This window comes from Rhipicephalus sanguineus, chromosome 2 (assembly GCF_013339695.2).
Source record: "Rhipicephalus sanguineus isolate Rsan-2018 chromosome 2, BIME_Rsan_1.4, whole genome shotgun sequence".
Classification (NCBI taxonomy): Eukaryota; Metazoa; Arthropoda; class Arachnida; order Ixodida; family Ixodidae; genus Rhipicephalus; species Rhipicephalus sanguineus.
The window spans coordinates 92,157,522-92,184,918 of record NC_051177.1 but is presented as its reverse complement, the minus strand read 5'-3'; the positions used below and the strand labels follow the sequence as shown (position 1 = coordinate 92,184,918).

The 27,397-nt window shown below is 45.2% G+C and overlaps 1 protein-coding gene across 1 annotated transcript; it reads left to right on the top strand.

The window, feature by feature from the left end:
• Nucleotides 1-331: 331 nt before the first annotated feature.
• Nucleotides 332-27,397, top strand: LOC119381740 (uncharacterized). The gene is made up of 12 exons (XM_037649506.2): nucleotides 332-811; nucleotides 3,239-3,347; nucleotides 5,324-5,575; nucleotides 8,215-8,408; nucleotides 9,975-10,085; nucleotides 11,525-11,712; nucleotides 11,778-11,795; nucleotides 21,109-21,254; nucleotides 23,998-24,249; nucleotides 24,755-24,948; nucleotides 25,985-26,095; nucleotides 27,082-27,397. Exons 2-12 carry the CDS (start codon nucleotides 3,275-3,277, stop codon nucleotides 27,247-27,249), a joined length of 1,707 nt encoding a protein of 568 aa, XP_037505434.1. The 5' UTR covers nucleotides 332-811; nucleotides 3,239-3,274; the 3' UTR covers nucleotides 27,250-27,397.

The following is a 27,397-nucleotide window of genomic DNA, read 5'->3' as shown; positions in this document are numbered from 1 at the left end:
ACGGTTCTGCATGCAGCTAATGCGCTAAAGAATGTATAAAACAGCCCCACGTTTGTAGGAGCTCTTTTATTTTTTGTGTCACTACTTCCTACTGTACCTTCAGGACATTGGAAACAGTCCAGACGAGTGGCGTGCAACGGCTTGAAGGGATATTTACGGAACAGGTGAGGAGTCACACGGCGTGGAGGCCTTGAATTCTCCTCCCCACAAGATATCGCGCTCAAGAAAGAAACAAAAAAAAAATGACGGAGAAAAGATAAAAGAGGAAACAATTTGGCAGCTGTTGTTAGAACGCGCGCCTTCCTGTTGCTCGAGCGCAGGAAGAGCGTGAGAGGGAAAGGAGAAAATCACCCACCGCCGCCTCGACGTGCCGAGGCAAAACAGATTGCCGCATGGACGCGTGCGCGTTATTGTTGTGGGCACGTTCTAGGCAGCCATGTTTTGATTAAGCGTTCGAACTCGCGCTCCTAAAGCAAGCAAGCGAAATCGAAGGTGATTTTGTCTGGAACGACAGGCTTTGACTTCGAAGGTGAGCGGCTAGAAAAAGCGCATCATCCATCGAAATTATTTTGATGTTGACGAGGTCAATCGAACGGATTTCGAGCGGAACTTCGGAGGCACGAACACCGGGAAAAGCTACAGCGACAACGAGCCTTCTTCTCAACATGCTGCTTCCTGGCCAGTGATTTGGTGACAAGAGCAGGTCGCAAGGTCCGTCTCACTTTCGTGTTATTTGTGACTATTCGTTCGTGCTCACCTCTGCAGTGCATCATTTACCCTTCCGGACCAGGCTTCGACACTTCGGGGAGAGGTATAGAGTTCTCTATTTTTTTTCACGGAGCAGTTGATGACTCGGATAACTCTAGTGCCTGCCCCGAACGCACGGCTGAAAAACAAATCTCATTTTGATGGAGTGTGTTGTGTTTTTGTACGCTTACAAAGTGCCACGGGAGAAAATTTTCCGCAAGAACCGACGACATGGTGACAGAGACTAAAACGACGACATCATCAATCATTATTCACGAACCGGGTTGTTTTCGTTGTGAACGTCAGAAAGCCAGAGATCCAGAAAAAAGAAGTTATTACGAGACATATTTCCGTTCATGGTATTTAAGTGGCTTCTTAACGGCAACCATACTGCTTCTGTAGGCATATCAAGGGCATATAATGCGGGGCTTATATAGGTCAATGCCATTCGCGTGGCTAGATGTTGTCGAAGTGCGCATAAACCAATGTTTATTCCTATTCATCGACTCCAGCACTTCCTTGTTAAACTTTAAACGTGTACGTTTACTCCAACTTACCGGGTGTTTCTCGGCCCTGTTCAGCGACAGCTTTTTCATGTTACTGCGGCGTACCCCGAAGCAGGAAGAACTCGAGAAGCAAAATATAACTGCCTGTTATCGCCAGAAGGCCAACGGCCGAGTACCGATAGTGGCAGCGGTAAAGGGGCAAGCCGTGGAAAAACTGGTTTAACAACGAGGCCGACAACCAGGGAGCGAATGAATGTAATCTCATTCTCTGCAATTAGTAGACGCAGCTGGCTGCTTATTAAAGTACAGTTATTACAGCGTGTACGCCAGTCACGCATATAAGATTCAATAGATCCACATATTTGTACAGCTAATACTGCAATATGTGTGTCGTCATATGCACTAATCAGGAATGGCACTAAAAGTCGCGCAACATCAATTTGTGGCTCACTGCCGGAGATCGCTAACGGGGCAAATTTAGAAGACTGCGAGGGCCCCTTGTAACGGACAGTCGTCGTGTAAGTTTCAAATAATTGCTGTATATAGCCAGCCAGCGCCAACGAAATTGTATTTTACTACTTTGTGTTGCACGAAAAAGGGGGTGATTCTCTGGAATATCAGGCGATATAGTGCGCATTTAGCTCGGGAAATTCAATGTATACCGCTGCTTGCATTTGTGAGTCGGATCAAGCGCACTATTTTTGGCAGTGAAGTTATGATTATAAAGCAAGATTAGGAGCGTGCGTGCATACTTATTTGAGATATCTTCAAACTACAACACCTTCGTGCTGATTTTCGGTATTGTCTGCATGCATGTACAGAAAAGACTGACACGGAAAAAAAGGCTGGTACGGATACCTTCATGCAAGTTTACGTATTTTGTAAATAGCCCATGATAGATGTAGCATACCGGTTTATTTTGTCTAAAAAAATTACTCCGTATGGTTATAGAGATCCGGGCAGCCCCACATTGCTCTTCAGTGTAGACTTGTTCCGCCACCTGGCTGTGGATGGAGACTCGAAATATTCTTATTCTGTTTTAGTTTTAAAAAAAGGGGTATCCGTGATAAGACGGGAACAAACATCGCTAGACACGGGACGGTGATAGGACGACAGACAGGACGCCGATGTCTGTCGTCCTATCACCGTCCCGTGCCTAACACTATTGTTCCATCTTAACAATGTACTGTAGTGAGCACTACAACAGGCAACACGCGAGTGCGTGGCAAATAGCCTCAAACCCCAATTCGACCGACACTCGGATGACGCTGTGAAATATACGTAAATAAGAACGAAGAATATGTAATGCCACTAAGAGCAAAATGACCTATGTATAGAAAATAAAACACTAAATTCTTTGACAGAACTGGTGCAGAAACGTCTCGGAAACTTTGGCATGTCTGGCTAATGTGTGACGTTTTAGCGCTTCTACAGAACAGAGACAACACATATCGACACATAGGTTCTATGAACCATGACAAGACCCTGCGCACAGCCGGCTACTTCAGATGTGTCGGCGCAGTCCAGAATGATATATGGCTGTCGAAGAAACACGTTTAGCGAACAAAACAGTGTACAACTTTACAAAAAGAAAATGAAAAACAAGAAAAAAGAAAACAAGACCCACGCTAAACATGCACTATAAGTTCATCTTGTTTTAAATTTGGTGGACGTGTGTGTATTGCCGTATGTTATTACGATGCTTGTTGTTGTTACTATGATTAGTCAAGTGAACATACAAAGATACTACAAAAATATAAAAAGAAGCGTTTAAAAGGCATTTGCAGTGAAGATCGCAAATAAGTAGCCAATGTTGACATCATTATTTCGAAGAACACAGTAATCCCCCTTCTTCGAAAGATGAATGATGACTTCTGAATGTGTCGAAGCCTGACGCCGTTAATTTATTGCCTCTGCTTCAGTACAAGCTATTTAACTTTTGCCGGCTTGCAGTACTCAAAGTGCTAAATTATCATATCTTTTAGTTCGTTTCAGGATACAAAAGCAAGCGATTTATCAGCATGGAAGACACAGATATGAATGAAGCTGAGAAGATCAGTGGCTCCTTGCAGCATTTAAAGGAACTTATTTGTGGTACGTGTTCCTGTTTCGTGTGTGCACGCATGTAGGTAGACATTTATGTAGTAGTAAACATTTATGTTTACTTAGTGCTGAGGCTTGCTTCGCGGAGGTGTCACTCCTGAACTGTTCCGCCGGCGAATGTCCCGTCTAAAAAACAATAAATAACGAACGTTCTGGAACGTAGGTTAGTAAAGAGAAACGTTAGCATAAAAATTAACGAGTTACGGCTTGTATGACATACGTCACTGCGTAGGTAGTACCGAAATTCAGTCTATGGCCACAAGGTAAAATAGAAACTTATAGTTAAGGGCTACTACTAATGCAGAGTGTAAGTATGGGGCGTGAGGTTGTTAACTATGTTTAATAGCGACGTTTCTCAGGGGTACCTCACTGTACATTGCTACTTAACTCTCCAAGTCGAGTCTCCACATTGCTTTTGCTTGCACGTACATTCGACATAAAGATAACTTTTACTCGGCTAATTATTACTAGTCGCCGCGCCGTTTTTACTTTTCGCTGAACAGGTTCGCTTCTCAAAATTCATCCCACGTTTCTCAAGCGTACAAGCAGGTATGCTTTATGCACATAATTAAGTGCGGGTCTCTTCGAGCAACCCAGATGAGGAAGTGCCGTTTCATCACAAATAATTCGTCATTAATTCACTGTTGAGGTCGTTAGGTACAAGTTGGAAAAGAAGACGCGGTCGAGCAGTCGCCGTACGAATCATTTAAGGAACAAAATGAAATACTCAATTGTTTAATTAGAGAAACCAAAGCATACATACAGAAAGGGACAACATAAGTGGAGTTTAATTGCACTTAAGTGACTATTCGTTCATAGTTAAAATGTTTAAGTACCAGTTCAGATAGAATACGTCGTAATTCTATGCGTATATATACAAATCACGTAACGTAAACTGGAAACCTGAATTGTTCAATTAGAGAAAGCAATATATGGACAGAAAACGCCCAACGCTTGTTTCGAAATTCTATTGTGCGTAACAACGGTTGTCGTGTTTTCTTAAGAGCGAACCTCTTTAAGCTGTTCGTCGCGCCAGGTAGTGCGAACAAAAACTATCATCATCATGAATAAGCACACGCTCCCTTCTTCCTCTCAGTTCTCTTCTTCGTCTTCTGCTTCGCTTCTAAAACACGTGCGCAGATATTTCCGGCGCAGGATGGAATAACTCTGATGGGTGAGAAAACGGGTACACAGAGAGAGAGAGAGAGAAAGAAAGAAAGAAAGAAAGAAAGAAAGAAAGAAAGAAAGAAAGAAAGAAAGAAAGAAAGAAAGAAAGAAAGAAAGAAAGAAAGAAAGAAAGAAAGAAAGAAAGAAAGAAAGAAAGAAAGAGAGAGACGGAAGGATAGATATAAAGAAAGAGAACGCCTTGGCGAAAAAAATTGCTCATGAGGTAGCGGTATTCGAGCCCACGTACCCACGATTCGAAGGCGAGCGTCTCAACCACTCGGTTATCCAGGCACGCTGATAGAGCATAGCATAGCCTTGTATAGTATAGTACAGGAAGGTGGCGGGAATTGGAGGTGGGGGTGAGGAGGAGAGATGTGAGGGAAATGAGGAGGGGAGAGAGTAAAGCATAGCATAGAAAGAAACTGAAAGAGAGAAATAGAGAGAAAGAAAGGGAAGAAAAAGAGAAAGAGAAAGTAAGAGAGAGAAAGAGATAGAAAGAAAAAGGAATCGAGAAATAGAGAGAGAGGGAGAAAGAAGTGCAAGAAAGAGAAAGATAGAAAGAGCGAGAAAGACAAACAAGTACATAGAGGCAGAAAGAAAGAAATAGAAATAAACAGAGACAAAAAGATATAGGAAAACAGAGAGATGAGAGAAAAAGAGAGAAACAGAGGGAAAGAGAAAGGTAAAAATAAAGAGAAACAAAACAGGCTGCTCAGCTCCGCACTTCCTTCAGGCTTGGTACCACAAGTGGGAAGCTGCCTGGATTTTCATATTTGTTTTTCTCTCTGCACGTATTCTAGGCGAAGAGTTGTTGGATTGCCCCAAGGATGACCGCTTTCTGCTGAAATTCCTGCGAGCTCGAAAGTACAACGCCGAGGCAGCCTTCAAAACTGTTCAGAAGTACTTCAGGGCGAGGCAAAACTACCCAGCTATCTTCAGCGACTTTTCACCATCGGGGATGCTCTACGACAAAATAATGCGAGAAAACAAGCTCCTCGCAGTGTCTTCGAAACGAGACGCGCTGGGACGAGCTGTCTTGCTTGTCAAAACAGGTACGTCAATCATCACCGTCGTATGATGCAGCTGAATTGAACAATGATTGCCGGCGAAGGATGGGTATGCAGCCTGTAAAAGTTATGTGGTGGTGCATGCACTATTAACCACAAAAGGTTAATAGTGCTAGGAAAGAGAGATATGACACTCGCCAGTATCGCACGGGATAAACGATAATAATAATAATAATTGTTAGGTTTTAACGTCCCAGAACCACGATATGATTATGAGGGACGCCGTAGTGGAGGCTTCGGAAATTTAAACAACCTGGGTTCTTTAACGTGCACCTAAATCTAAGTACACGGTCCTCAAGCATTTATGGGATAAGCGGAGGGAACATTGATTGCTGCATGGTGAATCAGTACACACTAGTTGTTGAGCTGTGTCAATTCATGCTGTTCAACATCGACCATTTCAACTAGCGTCACTCAGCGAAAAGAAATATAGAAGAAAAAGGGAGAGGGGACATAAGCAAGAAAAATAAAGGGGGGGGGGGGCAAGGAGAGTTAAAACTTTCCTTGCTTGTCTTCCGCATTTTCTTTATTTTTTCTTCCTTGCTTTTGAGCTAAGTGACCATAGTTTAAATGGTTCGTATTGAACACCAGTGGTGAATACTGGGCCAGCAGGCAGAGTGCTTACTGGCCGTACCGGTCGATAGAACCCGCAGTAACCGCGTAACAACAGAGTCATATACACGCACAAAAAAGCTATGTCCGAATGTGTGCACACTGATCAACGAAACGTTGATATTTACAGCCAAGTTAAGTTTTTAAGAATTAAATACGGACCCGAACAACCCCAGAGGAGGCATGGTAACCCAAAATCTCCAAGTACGATTGACGATGTCAGGTGCTCGTTCCAGAGTATTAGTACTTGATGGTTGTGACGTCGTAGATTATGACTGCGCCGGAGCGGTCCTTTATCTTCTTCGTTAATAAATATAGGCCGTATTTGTTCTGAACGAGTCAAAGACCTAACGCTACTGGATATTTTTTTTAGTGCACCCCACAATGGCCACAGATGCAAGGAAGTGCAAGTTCTCTAGTCACTCGGACGACGCAAAGACGCAGTGAACGCGCAGCTCGCGTGCACTTCGACTGTTTTCGCTTCATTTCGCTCACGTAGGCTTTTCGTTCAAGGTTACGTGTGGACGAGACACATTTTCGCTTTAACAGCAGTGTAATAGACATTAAAAACAGAGAATAGTATTAGTAAACCAAACGTAAACAACACGCTACGAAAACCTCAAGTTCAGAATTTTAGATACCACAGTGTACAATAAGGCAATAGATGAACATTGCGGCTTGGTATAAAAAAAAAAAAAACGACTTAAGCTATAATTCGTGCAGTCCAGTCATTGCTATGAGAGGTCGCAAGTAATACTCCGACAACTCTGGAAACACAGAAGTGTGAGTACTTTCTGAAAAATAGAAGGGCAAGAAACGCGTTTTGTGAGACAGGGCAATGAAAAAAAAAAATGACATCCAGCGCTAAACGTAGTTCAAATCCAGCGCTAATGTCCTTCTTGTGTAGCGATTGGTGTTGTTCTAAATCCTGCGATAAATGTAGCTTCACTAATGTGAATCAGCGGTGCGTAGCACGGGCACCCAGACATTCCAGCCGCGCTGTTGCTAATCTCTGCTTTTGAATGATCTCTCGCAGTAGTTGGTAACACCGGCGCTTGAGAACGCGGGTCTCAGCCGCATGTTTGCTAAGCGTCTTTAGCATTATTAACTATTACGGTTACCTCTAAGTTATTTATGTTAATTATCCTATTTTAGACCTTGTTCGTTTATTTTGACCCGGTTTTGAGCATTGCTAGCCTTGTTTTAGGCCTGTACTGACCACTTGATTTTGAGCGTTACCATGGGGCATGAGACAGTGGATAGACGACAAGCCGGGCCCTTTAAGTGCAACGCACTTGAAAAAAAAATCAGGCAGTTACACTCAACGTGAAAGCTGTGGGAAGTGCGGTGCAGTGATTCGTCTGTCCTTCAGCGACGCTTGCGCTCACTGCTTGCGTTCCGAGCGTGCAGCCTGGTCGGTGTCAATGGTGGGAAATGAAATCTTCATTTGTGATGCAGTGGCGCCCTTTCCTTTCTTCCTTTCTCTTTCATCATTTCCCTCAGGTTACGCCTCTTCACTCTCACTTCGCTTTCCCACCCGCTCGCCATACTATACCCCACACAGTTATGCTATACTTTACCCACCCTTCCTCCTTTTCCGCCTCCTCACACTCACATCACTCCTCCTCGCCCTCACTTACCTTGCTATGCTATACCGCACGTGGCTATGCTATACTATACGTGGCTATGCTATGGTTTACCTTCTGCCCTCCTCCTTCCCCTCCTGCTAACACTCACTTCCCCTTCCCGCCCCCCTTGCCATACTATACATGGCGATGCTATACATGGCTTTGCCAGTGTGACGCCAAGCGACGACATGAGATGACACGAAACGACAGCAGATGACAGCCAGATAACATGAGATGACATAGGACACGACAGCGCGGGCCCCTAAAGTGCTCCGCACATAAAACTCGCCCTTAAACACCTAGGTCGAGCATAAATCCTAGTAGCCTTAAAAGTTGCAGTAATTTCAAGGACACTAATAGCAATATACAGCACTGTTGTCGCAGGAGCCTGGGACACCTCCATTTGCACGCTCGACGAATTCACGAAAGCGTGTCTCGTTCTCGCCGAATGGATGCTCCTCGACGAGGAAGTCCAAAAGCACGGAATCGCCTGCGTGTTCGACTACAAGGGACTCGGCCTTCACCACCTGACGCAGTTCACACCGTTCACGGTTCATAGGCTGGTCCACGTTGTTCAGGTAAATTGGAGAGGATAGTAAAAAGCTTTGAAATTCTATAAGGTGTCCCAGCTATCTCTAGCCAGAGTTTAAAAAATTACACCATCTCCCACTAAAGGGAACCATGGGGGGATGCGAAGCAGCGCATGGGTCGACTTAATGTTCCGTTCATCACGGACACCTTGCCCGATGTTAACACGTCCTTGCAAGCGGAGCACACCATGAATTCACTGTAGTTGCTGTTGCCGTTACTCGTCCCGAGCTCTTGTTGGAACATGCCACGCGGGAGCATGTGGTTTCATCGTGCGTCTGCAGAATCTCGTTCCCCGACGCCATCACGTCATTGCTGAGAGAGTGTAAGGGGGAGAGGCCACAGCATCTTACCCAGCCCCTTACAAAGGCCCTAACGCGCTAGCGCGTGTCAGCACACATGGTTCCCGAGCGGACGGTCGCCGATGGAAGCACGGACACAGCCCCGAGCAAAAACTGCTTCGCATCTAAAAATACGCCGATGCACTCTGTGACACCGCGACCAAATGCATGTTGTACCGCCATCGTCGCAGCCCTGTCGCCTTTTAAGCACCAGCACACCCAGCCAAATGCTATGAAATGCGGAATGTTAGGGAGCACTGCAATCACGGCGCGCATAGGCGCGCGAGCGGGCATCACGTGGTATTTTTGTTTCTTATTTTGCGGGCATCTGTGGTAAGCGGGCAAACACTAATACTTAATAGAAACGAACTTAGACGCTGTCTAATCGGATGTTTTGCAAGCTGATATACAACCTTCTCATTGCCATTTTTGCCTAGCTTCATTGCTTCAAAAGTTCATTGAGTGATCGTGCCTAATTAAGCAATTACGCAGAACACAAAAAATAGGGGGGTTTACTCCATGCTATAGTCAGCAACATGCATTTAGTCGCGTCGTCATAGAGTGCATCGGCATAATTGAATCTCTGAGTTGGTTTAGCCGGGGCACCCTATATATAGAAAAAAAGAGTTCAGATTATTATTCTACAATGGACAACACCCAGCGTTTCCACAGAAGGAGGTCAGTGATTGTTTGCTAAAGTGGGTTTCGCGCTGCGCTGTAATTGGCTCGTGTCAGGGCGTCCCAACCGCACTGCATAGGCGAATTGGAATAGATTAAAAAAAAACCTAGAAAAGAGGTCGACGTGTAGGCACAGTGGGCGTGGCAAGAACACCGGCGTTAGAGGCGCTAAGCAAAGCTGGTGGCGTCGACGTATTCGATTGGCCGCACTGAGATCTGTCACCTACAGGAAATGGAGAGAAGCTCGCCTGCCTTTCTTCATTAGTGAGCTTTAGGCCCAAACTGCACGATAAAATTATTTTGCAGTGAGGATGGTAGTTGTAACTAAAGAACAGCATATCGAAGCATATCGAATGGCACCGCAGGCTTTTTTTCACGCATGCCGCGTAGCTCGTGATAACGCTGCCAGAGCCGGGAGGTGCATATCGGCTAGCACTCCGTTTACTTTCTGCGGTAGCTACACGTAAGTGGGCGCATACATCAGTAGCGCGGTATAAATGCGCAATGTCAGAGCTCAATTTTTTTTCTTAATTTCAGGATTGCTATCCTTTGAGAGTGAAGGCAGTTTACGTCGTGAACAGCCCACCGATATTTGACATCCTTTTCCCCATTGCAAAGACTTTCCTGAAATCCAAATTGATACAAAGGGTACGTATCCTTGCCGCTTCTCGCACATCTTCAGTGTGCACGCGTATACATGTCGCTTCACTTACGCGACGAAACGCGCACAAAGACTCGTGAATTTAGGAAAAACACAGTAAAGATGATACGCCGAACATTTACGGCGCTGCAAAAAAAAAAAAAATGCTTGTGAAGGCACATGTTGATACCGCGAGGTTTGATGCTTCTTGTCGCCGCGCTGTGATAGGGAACTGTCATAGCTAGCCATTCTGAAATTAGTAACAATCGTCTCATTCTCAGCATCAGTCTACAAAAGTTAAATAGCAATCAGCTTCTTGCTGTGCCCGCTATAGCATTCAAACTCGTGACAGCAGCAGAGCCAAGCGTACATTCGCGAATGACGTCAACGTCAGGCTTCGCGCATGTGTTTGGCTATTCCAACTACTCACATTGGTGAGCTTGGCAACGAACTAAAATTAGAGAGACATATACTTGCTTTCTCGATTTTACTCATGCAATGCATCAAATAGCCGTAATAAAGGCATTAATGATATGCTATTTTGATTATCGGCGCTACCATAATGGTAACACATCTATATATATATGTTATCTACTCGTGCGTTTCGGCTTCTTTATGATGCATACTATATATAGAGCTGCATTTCCGTTGTCGTGACCAAAAGCCAGAGAATTTAAAGGCATTTTTAGGTATCAACATTGTAAATAGTTTGGAGCGGTGGGAGGCACCACTCGCCAGCTTGGACGCATAAGCAAAACTTGCACTTCTGATTCACATTAGGCGGGCGGCGGAAACCAGTGCGGCCCTAGACTTGGGGCTCCACCCAACAACCTCCCGAGTCCCCCTTTTTCTACCCCTTCCCTTTGAAATAAAGTTTTGTTCTTCTGTTGTTGACTCTGTTTTGTAGGCCATACGGGCATGCACATTGTGCGTAGATTACCCGCGGTTTCTCGCCTGCCACGTTTCTATTCTTTTCTATTTTTATAGCATTTCTACCATTTTATAACATTTTTCTATTTTTTATACAATTTTATACTGTTTATACGAGAAAGCTGAAACAGTCGTTGCATGTATGCGGGCTACGGGGGTCCACTCAGAAAACTTGTAGAGATGCCTTTAGACACGAAACCACCACATATTGTGCTGTATGGATTAAATGAATGAATGAATGCATGATATAGAAACAATTCATAGGATGGTATGTGGTTTCTACAAGTTGGCGGCCACGACGTTCTTCCAAATCCCATAGTTTGCACGACATCGTAGCCTTTGATCAGCGTTTCTTACTCAGAGGAAGTCTTCGCTGAGTCGCGTCTTTGGGTACCATCTATCTTCAGACAGAAGGAAACGAAGTGTAGAACGAGGTGCACGGTCGCTAGTGGGACGTAAGCGTGTATTGTCATTACCGCCGAGTAGTTCGAAATTACTTATGACGCATTTTCTTCAGGTTCAGCTGTTTGGCGCTGACTTGGGGAAACTACACGACGTTGTTCCTGACGACGTCATTCCTGAGGAAGTGGGAGGAACGCAGGAGAGCTACGACTACGACAAGCTGGAGAAGGATCTGCTGAGTCAGAGTGACTACTTCGAGGAAGTGAACCGCTACGGTTACGGGAAGGAGAGCACTCACTGCTAGTACATCAAAATGCATACTTGTATAATTCAATTTATAAAGTCATACTTCGTTTTTTACATCGCAGTTGTGTTGTCTTTGCGTCGTAAACGTTGTATTGTATTTGCGTTGTAAACGTTGAAGCCCTTGGAAATACGCAGTACTTATTCATAAATAGATGACCATTGGAAAATTAATTCTTCATCGTATTTATTGCTTTAGTCTTGTGTCGTTGCCTTTTGCTTAGTGCTTGTCTTGGTGAGTGGGCGCATGAAAGACAATGAACAGAACCCAGCAAAAGTGAGCACAGCATGAAGGTGGGACCGCGCCTGTTGAATTATTTTGCTGTGCTCTTAGGGGTTCTGTGCTGCTTCAGTTATATTTACATAATTTAGTTATATGTAAGTTAAATATGATCTTCGAATACAAAAGTAATTTTTCACTGTGAGTGCTCATTTTGTTTTAGAGGTGGAAAAAGACAATCGATGGTAAGAATAACGCCATTCCATATGTGTATTGCGACAAGGACTATCACCACCGTCGTCACCATCATCATGTTAGTGCCATCATCATAAGAAAACAGGCATGTGAGACCCGCCAAAGTAGCTCAGTGGCGAAGGTCTTGCGATGGTAAACGCGAGGACTCGGGGTCGATTCCCAGCCATAGTGGCCAAATTTAGATGAGGGCACAAAAAGTGCACGCGTATTTTCACTTAGCTGCATGTTAAAAAAAAATTTGCAGTGGCTTAGCTCGGCTATGCTAGGATATACGTAGCGTTAGCAAAGGTTCAGCTGATTGTTCTGAGCTTTCCAGGTTGTCTAGGATTAGCTTGATTGTCATGCTTACCGCTGCTCCAATGACACACACACGGTATACGTATTATGTGGCACATGCATATTTATTTTTGCTCAACGTCAGGTTGCTTCTTCATTCTTCGTACGCTGAACAGCTAATTGCCAGGCAACTACTTCGGGATCCGATGACATAAGCTTCTCGGCTCTTCTGCGCCGTTGAGCAGCATTTGCGCTCTCCTTCTCCATGGCGTTACCCACCTGCAAACGCCAGTCAGAGGCGCTATCAAGCGGCACCAGCGCATTGTAAGACGGCGACTGCACAGCGAAGGCGAATAGCTGCGCGCGCCATGGCTACGACGTCACCCCTCTCGAATGCGCAGAGCAGCAGCGTCGAGTCACGTGCGCCGGCGCCAGTCTGTCTGCCCGGTTACGACGCCACTCCTCTCGCTCTCCGCCACCAGCAGCGGCGAGCCGCACGCGGCGGTGACGGAGAGCGCGTGAGAGGCCGGCTCCGCACTGATCCTCGCGCATGCGCAGCACGGCTCATGACGATCCACGTGAAATCGGCTCCGGCTAGGCAAGTATAGCTAACGCTACAAAACCCAAGCTGTCAAAATTAACCGCGAGTCCTTCATTACGGCGGGCTCTATAATCGCGTATCTTGGTTTTCATGTGTAAAACACCAGAAATAATTTGAGTGTTTGCCACGCATGTGATCGCATGGTGTTTTTTGGACTGGGACTTATAAAGCATGGAGGGTCTATCATACCACTTTGGAGATGACGCTTTATAAATGAAACGATCGGCACAAAACCTGACATTTATTTCTATGACCTACTCATTTGCTCTATTGAGATTATGAAAGAGAACAATTAGCTCATAAATTAGTGACTAGAGGTTGCAAGGTTTTACATATAGCGCCAGAAAAAATGAGCGGGCACTTCACTTCACGCACAATCGAGAAATGTAAATGTGACAAGCGTAAACTTGAAATGCTAATAGAATAAATAAAGAACGTTGGTATAGCTCACACGGCCGCCCATTTTTTAAAACCTGAACGCGCGAGCATCGACCGCCGAGTGGATAAGCGCCGTACAACGGAGCGCAGCGGCGAAATGAACGAGAGTACGCGCATGCATGCTATAAGCAGTCCTGCGCAGCTGTCTTCTGCTAAGCTTTTCCGGGAACCGGACACGAGCCCCGCTTCTTTAGAGCACCGCTATCGTCATCACTTTTTTCTTGTCTGAACGCTGCCATCAATTATAAAGAAATGGTCAAGTGGTCGCGCTTCGGATGGGTGGGCTGCGCTCACACTCGCTAATTATACAACGTGCGAATCGGCATTTTCAAAGCGGAGCTGTCAAGCTTTTCGTTATGCCGTGTGCAGTCGACCAGAATCTCTCATCATCAGAGGCCAACGTGTGCTCTGGCTCTCTTCGTTGCCTTTTCGTGCTCTTAGTCAGTCTTCATGCTTATAGTCAAGCCGATTAAGCCAAGCTATGATAAGATCAAGGTAGTTAAGACTATACTATTTAAGGACATTGTAATTACGGCTTTGCTGACAAAGGGAGCGCTAATTAAAACCCGAGTAATTAAGTCCTGATAATTAAAACCTTCTTAGTTAGGAACATGCTAATTAGGTCGGTATTAATAATTAGTTTACGACCTCGCTAAATAAGATATTTTAATTAGGATCGTGCTAAACAACTACTATGCCAATTAGGCCTCGCTCATTAGCAATGTCTTCATTACCATGATCCTAACATGAAAGGTGATCTTAATTAGAAGTTTGTAATTGCATGATCCTAGTAAGGAAGGCTTTAACTAACGTGGCTCTAATTAGCAGATTCTAGTGAGGTAGGACTTAATTAGTTAGGCTCTAACTGTATTGCACTTATTGTAGATAGGTTTTAATTCGCATGATTATGACATGGCATAGCCTAATTAGCTTGATCTTAGCATAGCTTGGTTTGATTGGCTTGACTAGGCCTAAAGACTGGCTAAGAACATGAAGAAGAAAACGAAAAGAGGCAGAGAACGCGCTGGCTGCTGATGATAGTTTCTTGTCGACTCCGCACGGCATAACGAAAAGCTTAGCAGTGCCGCTGCAAAAATGCCGATACGCATGTATTATAGTATGTGTAATCACTTCACATCCTTCTCAAGCGCGACCACTTGACCATTCCTTTATTACTGGATGGCAGCGTTCAGAAAAAAAAAAAAAAAACAGGATGATAGCGGTGCTCGAAAGAGGCGGGGGTGGTGTCCGGTTCCCGGCAAAGCCTAGCAGACGACAGCAGTGCAGGACTGCTTAGAGCGCGCCTGCACGTATTCTCGTTCATTTCGCCGCTGCGCTGCGTTGTACGGCGCTTATTAACCCTGCGGTCGACGCTCGCGCGTTCAGGTTAAAAAAAAGGAGGCCGCTGTACATTCTTATTTATTCTATGTTTTCTCGCAACTGGGGCTTTTGTCATTAAGTATTACTTAGGAAAAACTAGAAACGCCTTCAGTAAAACTTGCTGCCGGACGGGTTGGTTCATACTTGCAAGGAAAATAATGGATGGGCGCAAACTATTGTCAAGGACGCAGAAGACACGGACGAGCGCAAACTATCAACTGAGTTGAAAGTTTACTCTCGCCCGTGTCTTCTGTGTCCTCGTCAACAGTTTGCGCGCATCCATTCGTTTTCCTTGCCTTCAGTGGAACATGTACATTGAGCATTGATTCAGTCGCTGAAGGAAACATCAACGCTGGGAATACAAGACCATTCGCAGCAGGAATCAGCCACCCTAGTGGGCTAAAACACATTCCACCAAGAACGAAAGAAGGCGAATTCTTCGAGGGGCTCGTTTCTTGTTAGACACAACCAAATAAATGCAAGATATATTTAAGTGTCTGTTGGATCCATGTGGTTGTACATAACCCAGAAGGCGATGTGTACTGCCCTGGAACAGGCTGTTTTTTCACACACAAACAGCCTGCTTGAAGGCGTTAGGCATGCCGAATGTTTCTCCGAGAAACGCTAGCTAAAATAACGTATAAATTTTTAAATAAACCCATGACAGGAAATAATCATGTTATATGGTGTCCTGCTCACGAAGGTTTGGAGGGGAACGTCATGGCAGACCGTATAGCTCGAGGCATCACCAACCGAACGACGGCAGGCCATGACGTTGAACCTCTTTCCAATTCGCGTGATATCCTTCTCCAAGAAAGGAAACAACGAAGGGAATATGGGCTTCCACATAAATACTTGGGTATAAAACAAAGCAGGGATTGGAGACGCAAACAAACCAATAGCTTCCCCAATTTATACCATCTAAGTAGAATATATCCCGCAAGATTTAAAGATACCTGTCCGCGGTGTTCACAAGCACCAACACTCAGCCACATAACATGGGAGTGCATACAGAGGCCCACACACATCGACAGCCCACACATCACTAAGCAACCACACATGTTTCACAGGCAGTGGGAGGCATGGCTTGCGGACGAGGACAAGCAGAGCCAAACAGCTTTGCTTGACCAGGCTCAGCGAGCTGCTCGTGCCAGGGAGCCCTGAACAGAGGGCCCGAAAAAAAACCTGCGTGCATTTAATTTTTTTTTCTGAATAAAGTTTCTTCCTCCTCCTCCTCCTCTTCTGAAGCGTTTCTGATGGAGCTTTGTTTACAAACCATTGGCTTGTGAACAAATCTCCCGTAAGGGAAGCTTATAGATGTTTTTTTTGTTTATTTCGTATTCGCCTATTGGCCGCGAGGAGTTACGGAGTCGCCCTCTATCGGACGCGCCTCGATTGCGTGCTAGGTAGGATACCGCCGGCGCGCTCCCCATAGGTTTTGCTGTCGGCACTCTACAAAAACACCTCGTGGAAGCCCTCCAGGGCATTTCTGTAAGTACTTTCGAAAGGAACTGTGTTCTTTACTGTCAAAATAATAATTTTTGACGAATTGAAAGCACAAGTCGCTGTCTCTTTGCAGAAAACCGAGCACCCGCTTCACGCGGTCACCGCGTTGGAGACCCCTGAGCCGGCCTCTTGCGTGAAAGGTAGTCACTCGCTGAGTGCAAACTATGTGAAATATATCGTTAGAGTAGACTGCCTGTATAACCAAACGGTGCAAAACAGAAAGAAGCCTCAAGCCAGTGATCGCACGGGTTCGCGACGACTGACGGTGCCTCTGCATATATGAGCGTCTGCATGTATGTTCGTACTGATGGTTTCACTTTTGCTACGAGTGCGTTTTGGCACCGTGCTGTGAACTTCAGGCCGTAAAATATGAGAACTTGCGAGTACACAAACAGCTACTGTTGCGCGGACGCTATCAGAGCAGATCAGAGCTTCGGTGCGCATGGCAACTTTGTGACGTGCCGTCCCGACGATTCAGTGTTTTTTTTTTTTTTCGGCCTAAATTCGTGTACGTTTCAATGTCATTTGACAAGTTGTCTCGCACTGCGTATTGATCGGTCTTCTCAGCGGGAAAATGCCGCTGCTTCTGTTTCTTTATTCAGCGCATTCGTTTCGTTCGGTTCTCACACAAAACGTGAGCAAATGAGACGCCTTTTTTAAATGCTCCTTAATTATCGATCCCTTTGCATTCCAGTGAACTTGCCGCTCTCTATCATCAAAAAATTCATAGACCAGAGCTTCACCACTTCGAGATTGCTGGTGGAAGGAGAAGCAGTTTACGAGACCGAGCATGTAGTAGCATGCAACGCCAAGGAAAAGAAAGAAAATACAGTAACGTTTGCCGGACTTGTTCTGCAAATTTCGGCTGTGAACTAGGACCCACATGAACTTGAAATAACGGTGAATAAAATAGAAGTTATTGCAGCAACTAGCAGCCGCAAAACAGGATAGTAAATATTTGACGAGTACCCCAGCAATTTTGGCAGCAGTGCCGTGTCTAACGCCAACAGGGTGGCATCTTTCCCACGTAAATAAATGAGGCTCCAAGAAAATACATGTGGTTGGAGAGGCCCAACGCGAGTTTGAGAGTGGCACAAATAAATTTGGGCTTTTTAGCACGTTGTGTTTGCGTCAAGCGAACGCAAGCTCGACTGAAAAAATGTTATTGCCAACATAAATGCAGCACACAGCCGCAGCATTTTACTCACGCTAGTCCACCAGCAAACGTCGCGTAGCTTATGAAGGCGAAAGCCTTAGATGCCTCTTCAAACGGGAAGGTTGACCGTCGGCGGCGTCAAGACGAGTGACGCAAAAAATAATCGTCACGTGATGACGTCACCATATGACGTCATCACGACGTCACAGATCTCCTAAATTTGTAACTTCATTATGACATCACCATGACGTGCATAACGTGATGTCACATGATGACGTATTCACACGACATGGTCCCTTTGGCTTGTGAACATTGCCTCCATAATCGGTGGGCCGATCACAGAAGCAATGCAAAACTTATGTAGCTTATGAACGAATGCAAAATTTATGCAGCTTATGAAGGCGAAAGCCCTAGATGCCTCATCAAATAGGAAGATTGCCCGTCGGCGTCCCGCGTCGGCGGCGTCAACACGAGTGATGCAAAAAATATTCGTCACGTGATGGTGTCACCATATGACGTCACCTTGACGTCACAGATAGGCGGAATATGTAGCGTCATTATGACGTCACGTAACGTGACGTCACATGATGACGCATTCACACATCATGGTCGCTTTGCATTGCCTCCATGATCGGTCACGGAGGCCGTGCAAAACCGCGTTAGGTGCAGAACGCTTTTGGAGGGGGGAGCGGGAGAATCAATACATCGACTGACAAGAAGAAGAAGATGGCTTTCGCCTTCTAGTCATCTTTGGCGAATGCATAAGGGACCCTGTGAGTTTTTTTAATTCAACGTATCTAAACAATGATTTGCGCATCTGCAGCCGATTTTGTGGACGCTGAGCACGGGTCCGACGATCAAGAAGTCGCACGGGAGGGTTCTAAGATGGCATCGCACGTGGTAAAAGGTAGCGCCTTTTCCATTCTGGGGCAGATAAGCATCATTTGCCGGCGGGAAGCGCGCGCGAGCCATCGTCTCAGTGCGCGCTGTCTGCTACTCAGTCACCGAACATCGCAGGCCCGATGCAGGAACGAAAGTCTTCGTCGCGGAAGTGCTTGTTGCACACAAGACTCGTAGCCGATGGCTACTTGCCGGTTCTTAGCTTTACAACCCATGCTTCACGCAGTCTCTTGTCCCGCGGTTACCGGTGCAGGCTGACACTGGGCTCCGTTGCGTAAGCCCGGCACTGCGGCACCGAGCGGTAGAGCCCCATGTTCGTCGCCTTCGGAGGGAGCCACTCTATTACAATGGTTTCAATTCAGTAGAAAATTAGAGAAAACTTCCGAATTTGAACAGACCGCAGCGCATGTGGGACTTGAAACTCGTTGTCAAAGCACGCGGCAGTGCTCCACAAGCAGCCGACGCGGCCGCTGAGGCCACGTGATCCTGCCAAGCACGTCACGCCGACGGTGGCGCCGGCGTTTCCAGTGGTGGGCCTTGAGGCCGATACCACGTGTCCTCCTTGTACCAAGTTACTTTCATGATCTTTCCCGACCAAGCGAGCTTCCGTCAAAATCTCGGCCTTCGTTCGTATCAGTATTTGTGGAGGCCTAATATATCTATAGGAAAATGTACAAGCTATACACAACAGCAGCGTGTGTTTTCAGTGATCAACTGCTCTTACGCCATCGGTGCAAACTGAAACGTGCAAGGAAACATTTACACATTTTACACGTCTGATTTCTTCAAAACGTGTCGCGAAATCTCTGTGAAACAGCCACGTGCTTTCCACCTTTTTCTGGAGACGGACAACCGCTATTCCTGACAGAATTTTTTTCGATTTTGCCTCAATTTTTTACTCATCCGGATTTAAAAAAGAACGCTTATACGTGACCTACTTGATCATGACTTTTAAGAAGACACTTTTAAAGATATAATGATTGCATTAAGCCCGATATCCCACGTCATAATGGTCGTTATAACGTGGTCGTTGTAATGACGGTGAGCTCTATGCACCAAACTGAAAACGAAAGTGATAACACCACCTAAATATGTAACAGGACGTATCGTTTCTAGCGAGAATAACAGCAAAAAGCAACATGCTTGCTTTGGTAAGAGGAAGGTTCCCGACATCTCTTGAGCGGAGGATAATTTTCTTCACGAACGTCACACGTCTCGAGGCGCTATCGGCGTATGACCTAGCGTAAACGTAAAGCAAAGACTGTGTGCACTGATACTTGCCGTAACTTGAGTGGGATACTGACTGTACTATCACGGGTCTCTTATGCCATAGCGCTATCACTTTATCAGCTTGGTTTCTTTCTTTCTTATTGAAGACCACTTTATCAGCCACAGATTAACGTCCAGCACCGACGCACACGCGCAACGCATGCGTGTGTCTGGTGCGTGGAAGCTGGAAAGTCGCGAGCGCTAGTGAAATACAGAGCATTCAGTGGGCGTGCGTCCGCGTTTTGTGGAATGCTGAACGGATATAGTGTTGTAGAACTCCAATACCACCAACGCTGTGGCCCAGTTTGACGTGCGGAAGAACCAGACAGGGCTGGTGAGTGTATATACATTGCCCCTCCCACTGGTGTCTATTGATGTGCTGGGTTATTTATGCTTACTGTTGTGCCTCACCGAGTGATATTTTCATTATTTGCATGAAAGCACACGTATCCTGCTGGATGCACTCATGCTTTCAGTTGTTGTATATTGTGAATGCTTCGCTCCAGGCAAATGTTCAGTTGATCGGTTCGTCCAACTGAGCGGGTATTATTAAAAATTCTCTCAGGCTAGAATTGTTTGTAAAAAGGAAATTTCGACCACTCCTGATGCTTTACATATCATATGCGAAGCCGATCGGCCACTCCGCGAATAATATGTAAAGTAATATGCAATATGTAAACATTCTATACACAGCTTTTACATGAGTAAAATAATTTATTGAACAAGAGAGGACGTTTGCAAATGCTTTTTTTTAGATAATATACGACGCAAAGTGTACCGTCTTTAGCTGCTGTTTGCACAACGGCGGTACTCGAATACGGTGTGTAGTTACGGATTTGTAAAATTAGTGCTTATATGTCTTTTTGGGCCATTTTTATGAAGAAATTAAAATCCTCAAATTAAAATTTTGATTCCTACACTAACTAAAATTTGCCTCTGCCGCTCAAGATAAACAAATTATATTCGTATAAGCCATACGCGTTGCTCATAAAAGTATTTCTGCGTTTTACATGTATTTGACTAGGTGATTCCAGAGTTGGCTTCATGCTAAAGCTTCGTATTACGGAGGAAGAAAGATGTTCATCAGTCGTCCTCAGTATCGGCCTCTCTACGGTGCTCAGACCAATTATAGGGACCTCGTCTCGTGTAGTCTTAAGCGTGTTATAAATGTCAGTGAATTCGTATTCAATGTTCAGCCTCGTTTGCTCTGGTGTTTCCTAAGCGTAATATTCGACATTAAACCGACACGTGTTACTAAAGAACATGAAGAAGCTATAAGCGAGTGTCCATAAATGTTCAGCCGCATGTGATGAATGGACACTAAAGCAGAAAACATTTTTTTCCCTCCGGGAAGTATATGTTAATCCCAAACAATCAATTTTTGAATTTGTTTAGGCAGCCTACAACGGTGAAAGGTGAGAAAGTAGAGATGCCGGACGCGCCGCACTTCCCGAAGATTACTGATGTGGAAGGTGTCTCAGTCGCTGAAACACCAGAAGCCAGGAGAGAATGCATCGACCGCTTGCAGAAGCTTCTCAAAGGTATCTCTCTACGTCTCTCCTAGAAAACGCTGAGCTCGAGAAACTAGAAATTCGGCGATACCACGAGCGAAAGAAACTCTCTTACCTCCTTTACCATAGACAATCAGGTATTGGAAAGGACACATATCTAAACGACGCTCACCGGCGGCCTACTCGGCCCTATCATACTAAAATAGATAACTCAGTTTTCTTGTCACACCAACATACTTCACCATTCTTTATTTCCCGAGATCTGCAACCAATTCGAATGCACTCTCCTCAGCTGTAGTCGAATGCCCGTCGCTAATAATAATAATATCTGGGGTTTAACGTCCCAAAACCACGATATGATTATGAGAGACGCCGTAGTGGAGGGCTCCGGAAATTTCGACCACCTGGGGTTCTTTAACGTGCACCTAAATCTAAGCACACGGGCCTCAAACATTGAATGCCCGTCGCTATCACCTTATCTACAGGCCTTTCAATCCATAGCATATATCTCTGATAGTGCATGACTCTTGATGCTGGTTGTCGCATCCATATGCATATATTTACTCACCAGGCTTCTTGTTCTAATATTGTTATTTAAATATATTGCTGCATCTATTTGTATGTGTTGGTTGTATCTTTTCTTCGTTATTTTTGATTGAATGTTGGTCCTGATGTTTAATTGCAGCATTTCTATTTATTGAAAATCAGTTCTCACCTTGCGGGATTCCGCAGAACTGATTTTCAATATGTGTCCAGTTGCTTCGAGTTGTCGATGAATTCGCCCTCGCGCTGCCAATTGCAAGCTTCCTGTTTAGCTCAATCAATTGGTAGAGCGACCGCCCCGGAAAGGCGTTGGTCCCGGGTTCGAACCCCGGACCAGTACGAATTTTTCGGCAACTATGAGGCTTTATTTCTGAGAAATCCGTATGGATTTCCTTGTGGCTTCGTGCTACAAATGGGTGCTTGTCTATTTTCCCTTTCTTCATTTCTATTTACGTATTCGCTAAATTATGTTTTGTTGAAATCCACGTAATTATATTGCTGCAATGTCTTGTATGTGTTTAATGTATCCATTTTCTGCGCTGACTTGTAACCCATTCCTGCCTAAGCTCTCCGACCCAGACCGGCATTATTGTAATGAAATAAATAAAGTAAAACAAAAATAAGTACATTGCATCCAAATTGCACACTGAGCATGTTGGTACGCATTCATATTGGCGACCTGCAAGTGATCACAGAAACGAGGTCCGACAAGAAAACAACGCGAGACTGGCATTCTCCCCTGCGTTTTGTTCGTCGCTCATCGTCTCTATAGGAGCTCTGCACCATGAACAAGATCAAAGGAAAGCTACACAGGTGCCCCGAAACACGTTTCCCATTCGTCTCTGTAATGTACAAAACAAATGACGTTACACGGCGAATTGTTGTAAGCTTATCGCATACATGAAAGCAGCAAGATGGAAAAATCAGTGACTGATGTAACCGAAAGTGTAGGAGCTGACAATACATCCTAAATTTTCTTGAAGACGTACCGACAATTATGTTGGCCAATGGAATGGAATCGATCACACACTGAATGCCAACTTGTGTGCGCGACTACGCGATACCTTCATAAGGGTTCCAATCGTGGTGAGTGTACTTGCTTCTAAAGCTTGAACTTCGAGCTCGACCAGCGTTCAGGACATAGGTGTGCGCACGAGGGGAGGGGGGGAGGGAAGAGGCGCCCATTCACCTAAAAGGGATGCGCAGTCCACCCCACACATTCACTCAGTCGGGCTTGTCTCGTCATTGTTTAAAGAGAGGGGTCATGACCACGCAGGTTTTTGAGGATAATGGCGGCACAAGGCCCCTTACGTTGCATTCCAAGAAACGTCTACTTGCCATCTTTACTCCCGGGAAGCCAGGGTCCAAAGGCAGGTCATTGTGAGCGGCGTGTCATAGCTTCATTTTCATTTCCTCATTTATCGTGAAGCATGACTTTTGGACTTGACCATGAGGAAGGGGGGAGGGGGGAGCTCTGCGATGAACTTTCGCCCTTTCTTATGGAGAACCCGTCGCACGCTTATGATCCGGACAACCTTTGATGAGGACGTGCCCAATTATCTAGTGTGAGCCATCAGCCTTTTCGTTTTATTGTTGCATAATCAAGGTGAGGGCATAGTGAAGTACCGCCGTACTAAGTGAGCGTGACATGACATGGAACTGCTAATTTATAGCTTATTGCTTCGATACCAGCCACAATGACAGCTTATGATAGGAGCATTATGTATTAATACACGCATATTGAGATTATTTAAGTGTGCCTTAATGATTACAAAGCGGGTAAATAAATCTAGAGCGCACAACGTGACCCTTCATAATCAGACGGTAATTTAAGTTGTAATTTTGTTTTTGATGGCCCCAAAGGCCTGAACGCTCCTTTCATCATTATTCCGGCTAAGTAAATGCACGTTTTTTCTATCGAACTTTCATCACTTTCATAACGCACTTTGCTCACGTCAGGTTTCTTCAGTTACTTAACAACTGAACAATTTAGTACTCGTAGTAGCATGATAATCAAGGTATAAACGTAATGGTTGACTCAACAAATTCCTTCCCTTAAAAAGTTGGTGCTATTTCTCATATTCCTCATAATTTATTTCGTCCGGTGTAAGCTTTATCCTTCATATATAGAATACTGCAGATTCCAGACTTTTCGGTTACGCAAGTACTGATTAGGTGTTTATGCGTGAAATCGTAACCCAGTAACGACATGCTGTTTATTTCCTTCTAGACGAATCATCCTTGAAGGAACCTCAAGACGAGATAGTACTGCTGATGTTCCTTCGCTCAAGGAGGTGTGACGTTGAATCCACGTTCACAGTAATCAGGAACTACTTCCAGGCTCGCAGAAATATGCCGGAATACTTCAGAAACCTGACGCCGGCAAACATTCCTTACAAGACTGTCTGTACCGAACACAAGCTCATGATGGTTTCCAAAGAAAGGGACCATCTGGGACGATCAGTAGGACTGCTGCGAATAGGTAAAACATATTACTGCGCAGTGTCAGAGACACTGAACGGTTGTGCAGTGGACATACATTCATATTCGCTAGAAGCAGTACTGCTTTTTGTAACACTGATAGTTGGGCGAGTTGTTATGGGTTCATGAATAATTTCGGCGCAACGAGTTTAACATGACGATTTTTGTGTTGAATTAAGCACGGATAAGCCAGTAATGGTCGGTAACATCACACTCGAACGGTTGGGTGGCGTAAGAGCCGTTAGTGGTTGCGATTGATCCAAGAAACCAGCAGCTGCGATGCGCGCGCTAAATGACCCCTAATAGCACTATGTCGTCCATACAATGTGACGTGAAAATTTGGGCGAATTGGTGATGCATGGTGAACCACAGCGCAACTGTTGAACCATGCTGAAGCACAGCGTAGCCAGAAGCGCGCGTTGATTAAGCAGGGTCGTTCGTAGCGTGATATATATATACCTTATTTCTGCTCACTAACGTGATCTCGTTCGCTTGTGCACTCGCAGGCGCATGGAGGCCCAGCATGTGCTCACTCACCGATCTCACGAGGTGCCTGATTGTTCTCACGGAGAGCCACTTGACCGTGGAAGAAACGCAAATCGGGGGGTTCGTGAGCGTCTTTGACGTGGAAGGGCTCAGTTTGTATCACATGGCACACCTTAGTCCCCGATACTTTATGCGAATACTTCACGTACTCCAGGTGAATGGTCAATCCTTAGAGTAACTGGTCTGATTCTCTCGATGCCTCCAGTCTCTTAGTGTGCCAATCGTCTCACTGCATCGAATGTCTCACTCAAAGTGAGCACCCCAACGACGGCGTTGTGGTTTCTTGAACATGAACTTGAATGTTGAATGTTGAAAAAGCCAAGTGGAAAAAGTGTCATACTTTACACTCAGTGAGATATATCGTCTTATTTTGTTGTTATGAAATAGTGACGTTTATGGTACCTCTTCATCAGACTAAATTTTCTCAGGAGCAGCGTTCATGTGAACACATTGTCTCCATAGTTTTAGCTTCACTGCCACCGAAATTTCTTCGTGGGTACGGGCGCTCACGAATGGTCGCCATTTCACGGTTCCATGGAGTTTAAAAGTTGCTTACTTTCCAAAGATGTCGTTCTGGTTATTTTCTTCACCATTTTATAGCCTTTTATTTATTTATTTAGTTAAATGCACTGCCAGCTTTTTCGCCATCCTGGCGATATTCTACTTGCTGCGGTGGCTCGGCGACTATGGCATGCTCGTGCGGAACGAAAGGTCACTGGTTGAATTCCCTAACTCAGTACTGATCACGTTCCAGTGAGGCGTAACGCAAGGACTCACTTACCTTGACGTGAGTGCAAGTTAAACTAGAACACAGCGATCGAAATTAATTAGAAACCCTCCATCAATGGTGTATATAATTAGCTACTCACCATTTTTTACCGTTAAATTTCATAATCGCTAAGATTCTATTTGCAAGACTTTTAGGAAAGTTTGTGAGGAGCCTTGTTTTGCTTGGCGGCATGATACACATTAAGTCACTATTCACCTGCGCGTGCAAGGTTGTCTACCAATCTTCTTCGTTCTGTTCTTCGCCTAAATGGGTGAGGCACACACTGAAGGTCACTCGGCCTCACTTTTGACACGGTTATCACTGAAGCGAAGTACAAATATAACGATTGTCTCTAGGCATCCGGCTGATACCACTTACCGTTGCGTTCGTTTTACTGAACTCTTCCTGCACTTACTTTCAGGACTGCCTTCCCCTAAGGACGGAGAAAATATATGTCGTGAACAACCCGTCCATCTTCGCCCTTTTGTTTGCTGCGGCTAAGCCGTTTTTGCACAAGAAGCTCTTGAGCAGGGTGAGTAAATTTTCCAATTTTGTCAGGCACTGCCCAGAGATGGTCGCCGAGAGACAAGATCTCGACGTCCACTCGCGGGAGACCTGAACCCGGCTCGCCTAAAACCCTGCAGGACAATGCAACAAAGTTGCAACCAACTAATTTGCCAGGCACTGTCAACGATTGACCGGTGTAACTTACCACTGCCGCCAGTGGCGTAGCCAGGGGATGGCACACCGGGCCCGTGCCCCCCTCCCCCTATTGAAGATATTTTAATATGGCATACAGAGCCCAAAATCACACTCGCCATCTGCCTGACCAGTCCCCACTTCAGATCAAGGAGCTACCCCCCCCCCCTTTCGAAAAAAAAATTCTGCCTACGTCCCTGACTGTCGCTAACCCGGAAACTGTAGAACCATCGTTTTTTTTTTTTTTCAGTTTTAACATATGGGGCAGAAACCTGGACAAAAGCAACGACACTAGAAAAGAAACTATGGACTACCCAGCGAGCAATGGGGCGAGAAATGATAGGGATAACCCTGAGAGATAGGAAGACAGTAGGGTGGATTGTAGAGCGAACAGAGATTGCCGATATCTTAGAAGATATTACTAAAAGGAAAATTGTACCTGGGAATGTCACGTCATGAGAGGGACGGATAACAGATTGGCAGTTAGAACATCGGAATGCCATACCAAGAGATGGGAAGCACGGCCGTGAACGGCAAAGGGTTTGGTGTAGCGACGAAATTAAGAAATTCGTGGGCATAAAATGGAATTATGGAATTAGCTAGCGCGGGGCAGACTGGGTTGGAGATCATTGGGAAAGGCCTTCGTTCAGCAGAGGACATAAGACAGGCTCCTGCTGCTGATGATGATTACGATGGTAATGCTTATGATGGCGATTATGTGTAAACATTCCTTGAGACATCTAGGCGATCGTCATGACGTACATTACTGACACACTGATAACGCAATACGTTTGAACACCGTGTACAATTTACTTTCAGATCGAGCTACTCGGTTCCGACATCCGCAAGCTTCAAGCCGTAGTACCAGCCGACGTAATATCCAAGAGACACGGTGGCACTCTTGAAGACTTCGACTACCGCAGTCAAGAGACATTCATGCAGGAGCGAAGCGCCTATTTTGAACAGATGGATTGTTGCAGTTACTAAACGTTGCATTAAGTGACACCGTTTGATAAGTCGATAATTTCGAGAAAACCTACAACTCGCGCCCGTCATGAGTACTTGGGCCTTCTTTGTGCAAATTTTCCTGCTCCGCTCTTCAAAAGTCGAACTATAGTCTCCTTAATAATAAAAA

Excerpts from the sequence above, each read along its gene's own strand:
- LOC119381740 (XM_037649506.2), top strand. The coding sequence starts at position 3,275 with ATGGAAGACACAGATATGAATGAAGCTGAGAAGATCAGTGGCTCCTTG. Across the intron at positions 3,348-5,323 it reads TTTAAAGGAACTTATTTGTG|GCGAAGAGTTGTTGGATTGC; the intron begins GTACGTGTTCCT and ends CACGTATTCTAG. Across the intron at positions 10,086-11,524 it reads AATCCAAATTGATACAAAGG|GTTCAGCTGTTTGGCGCTGA; the intron begins GTACGTATCCTT and ends CATTTTCTTCAG.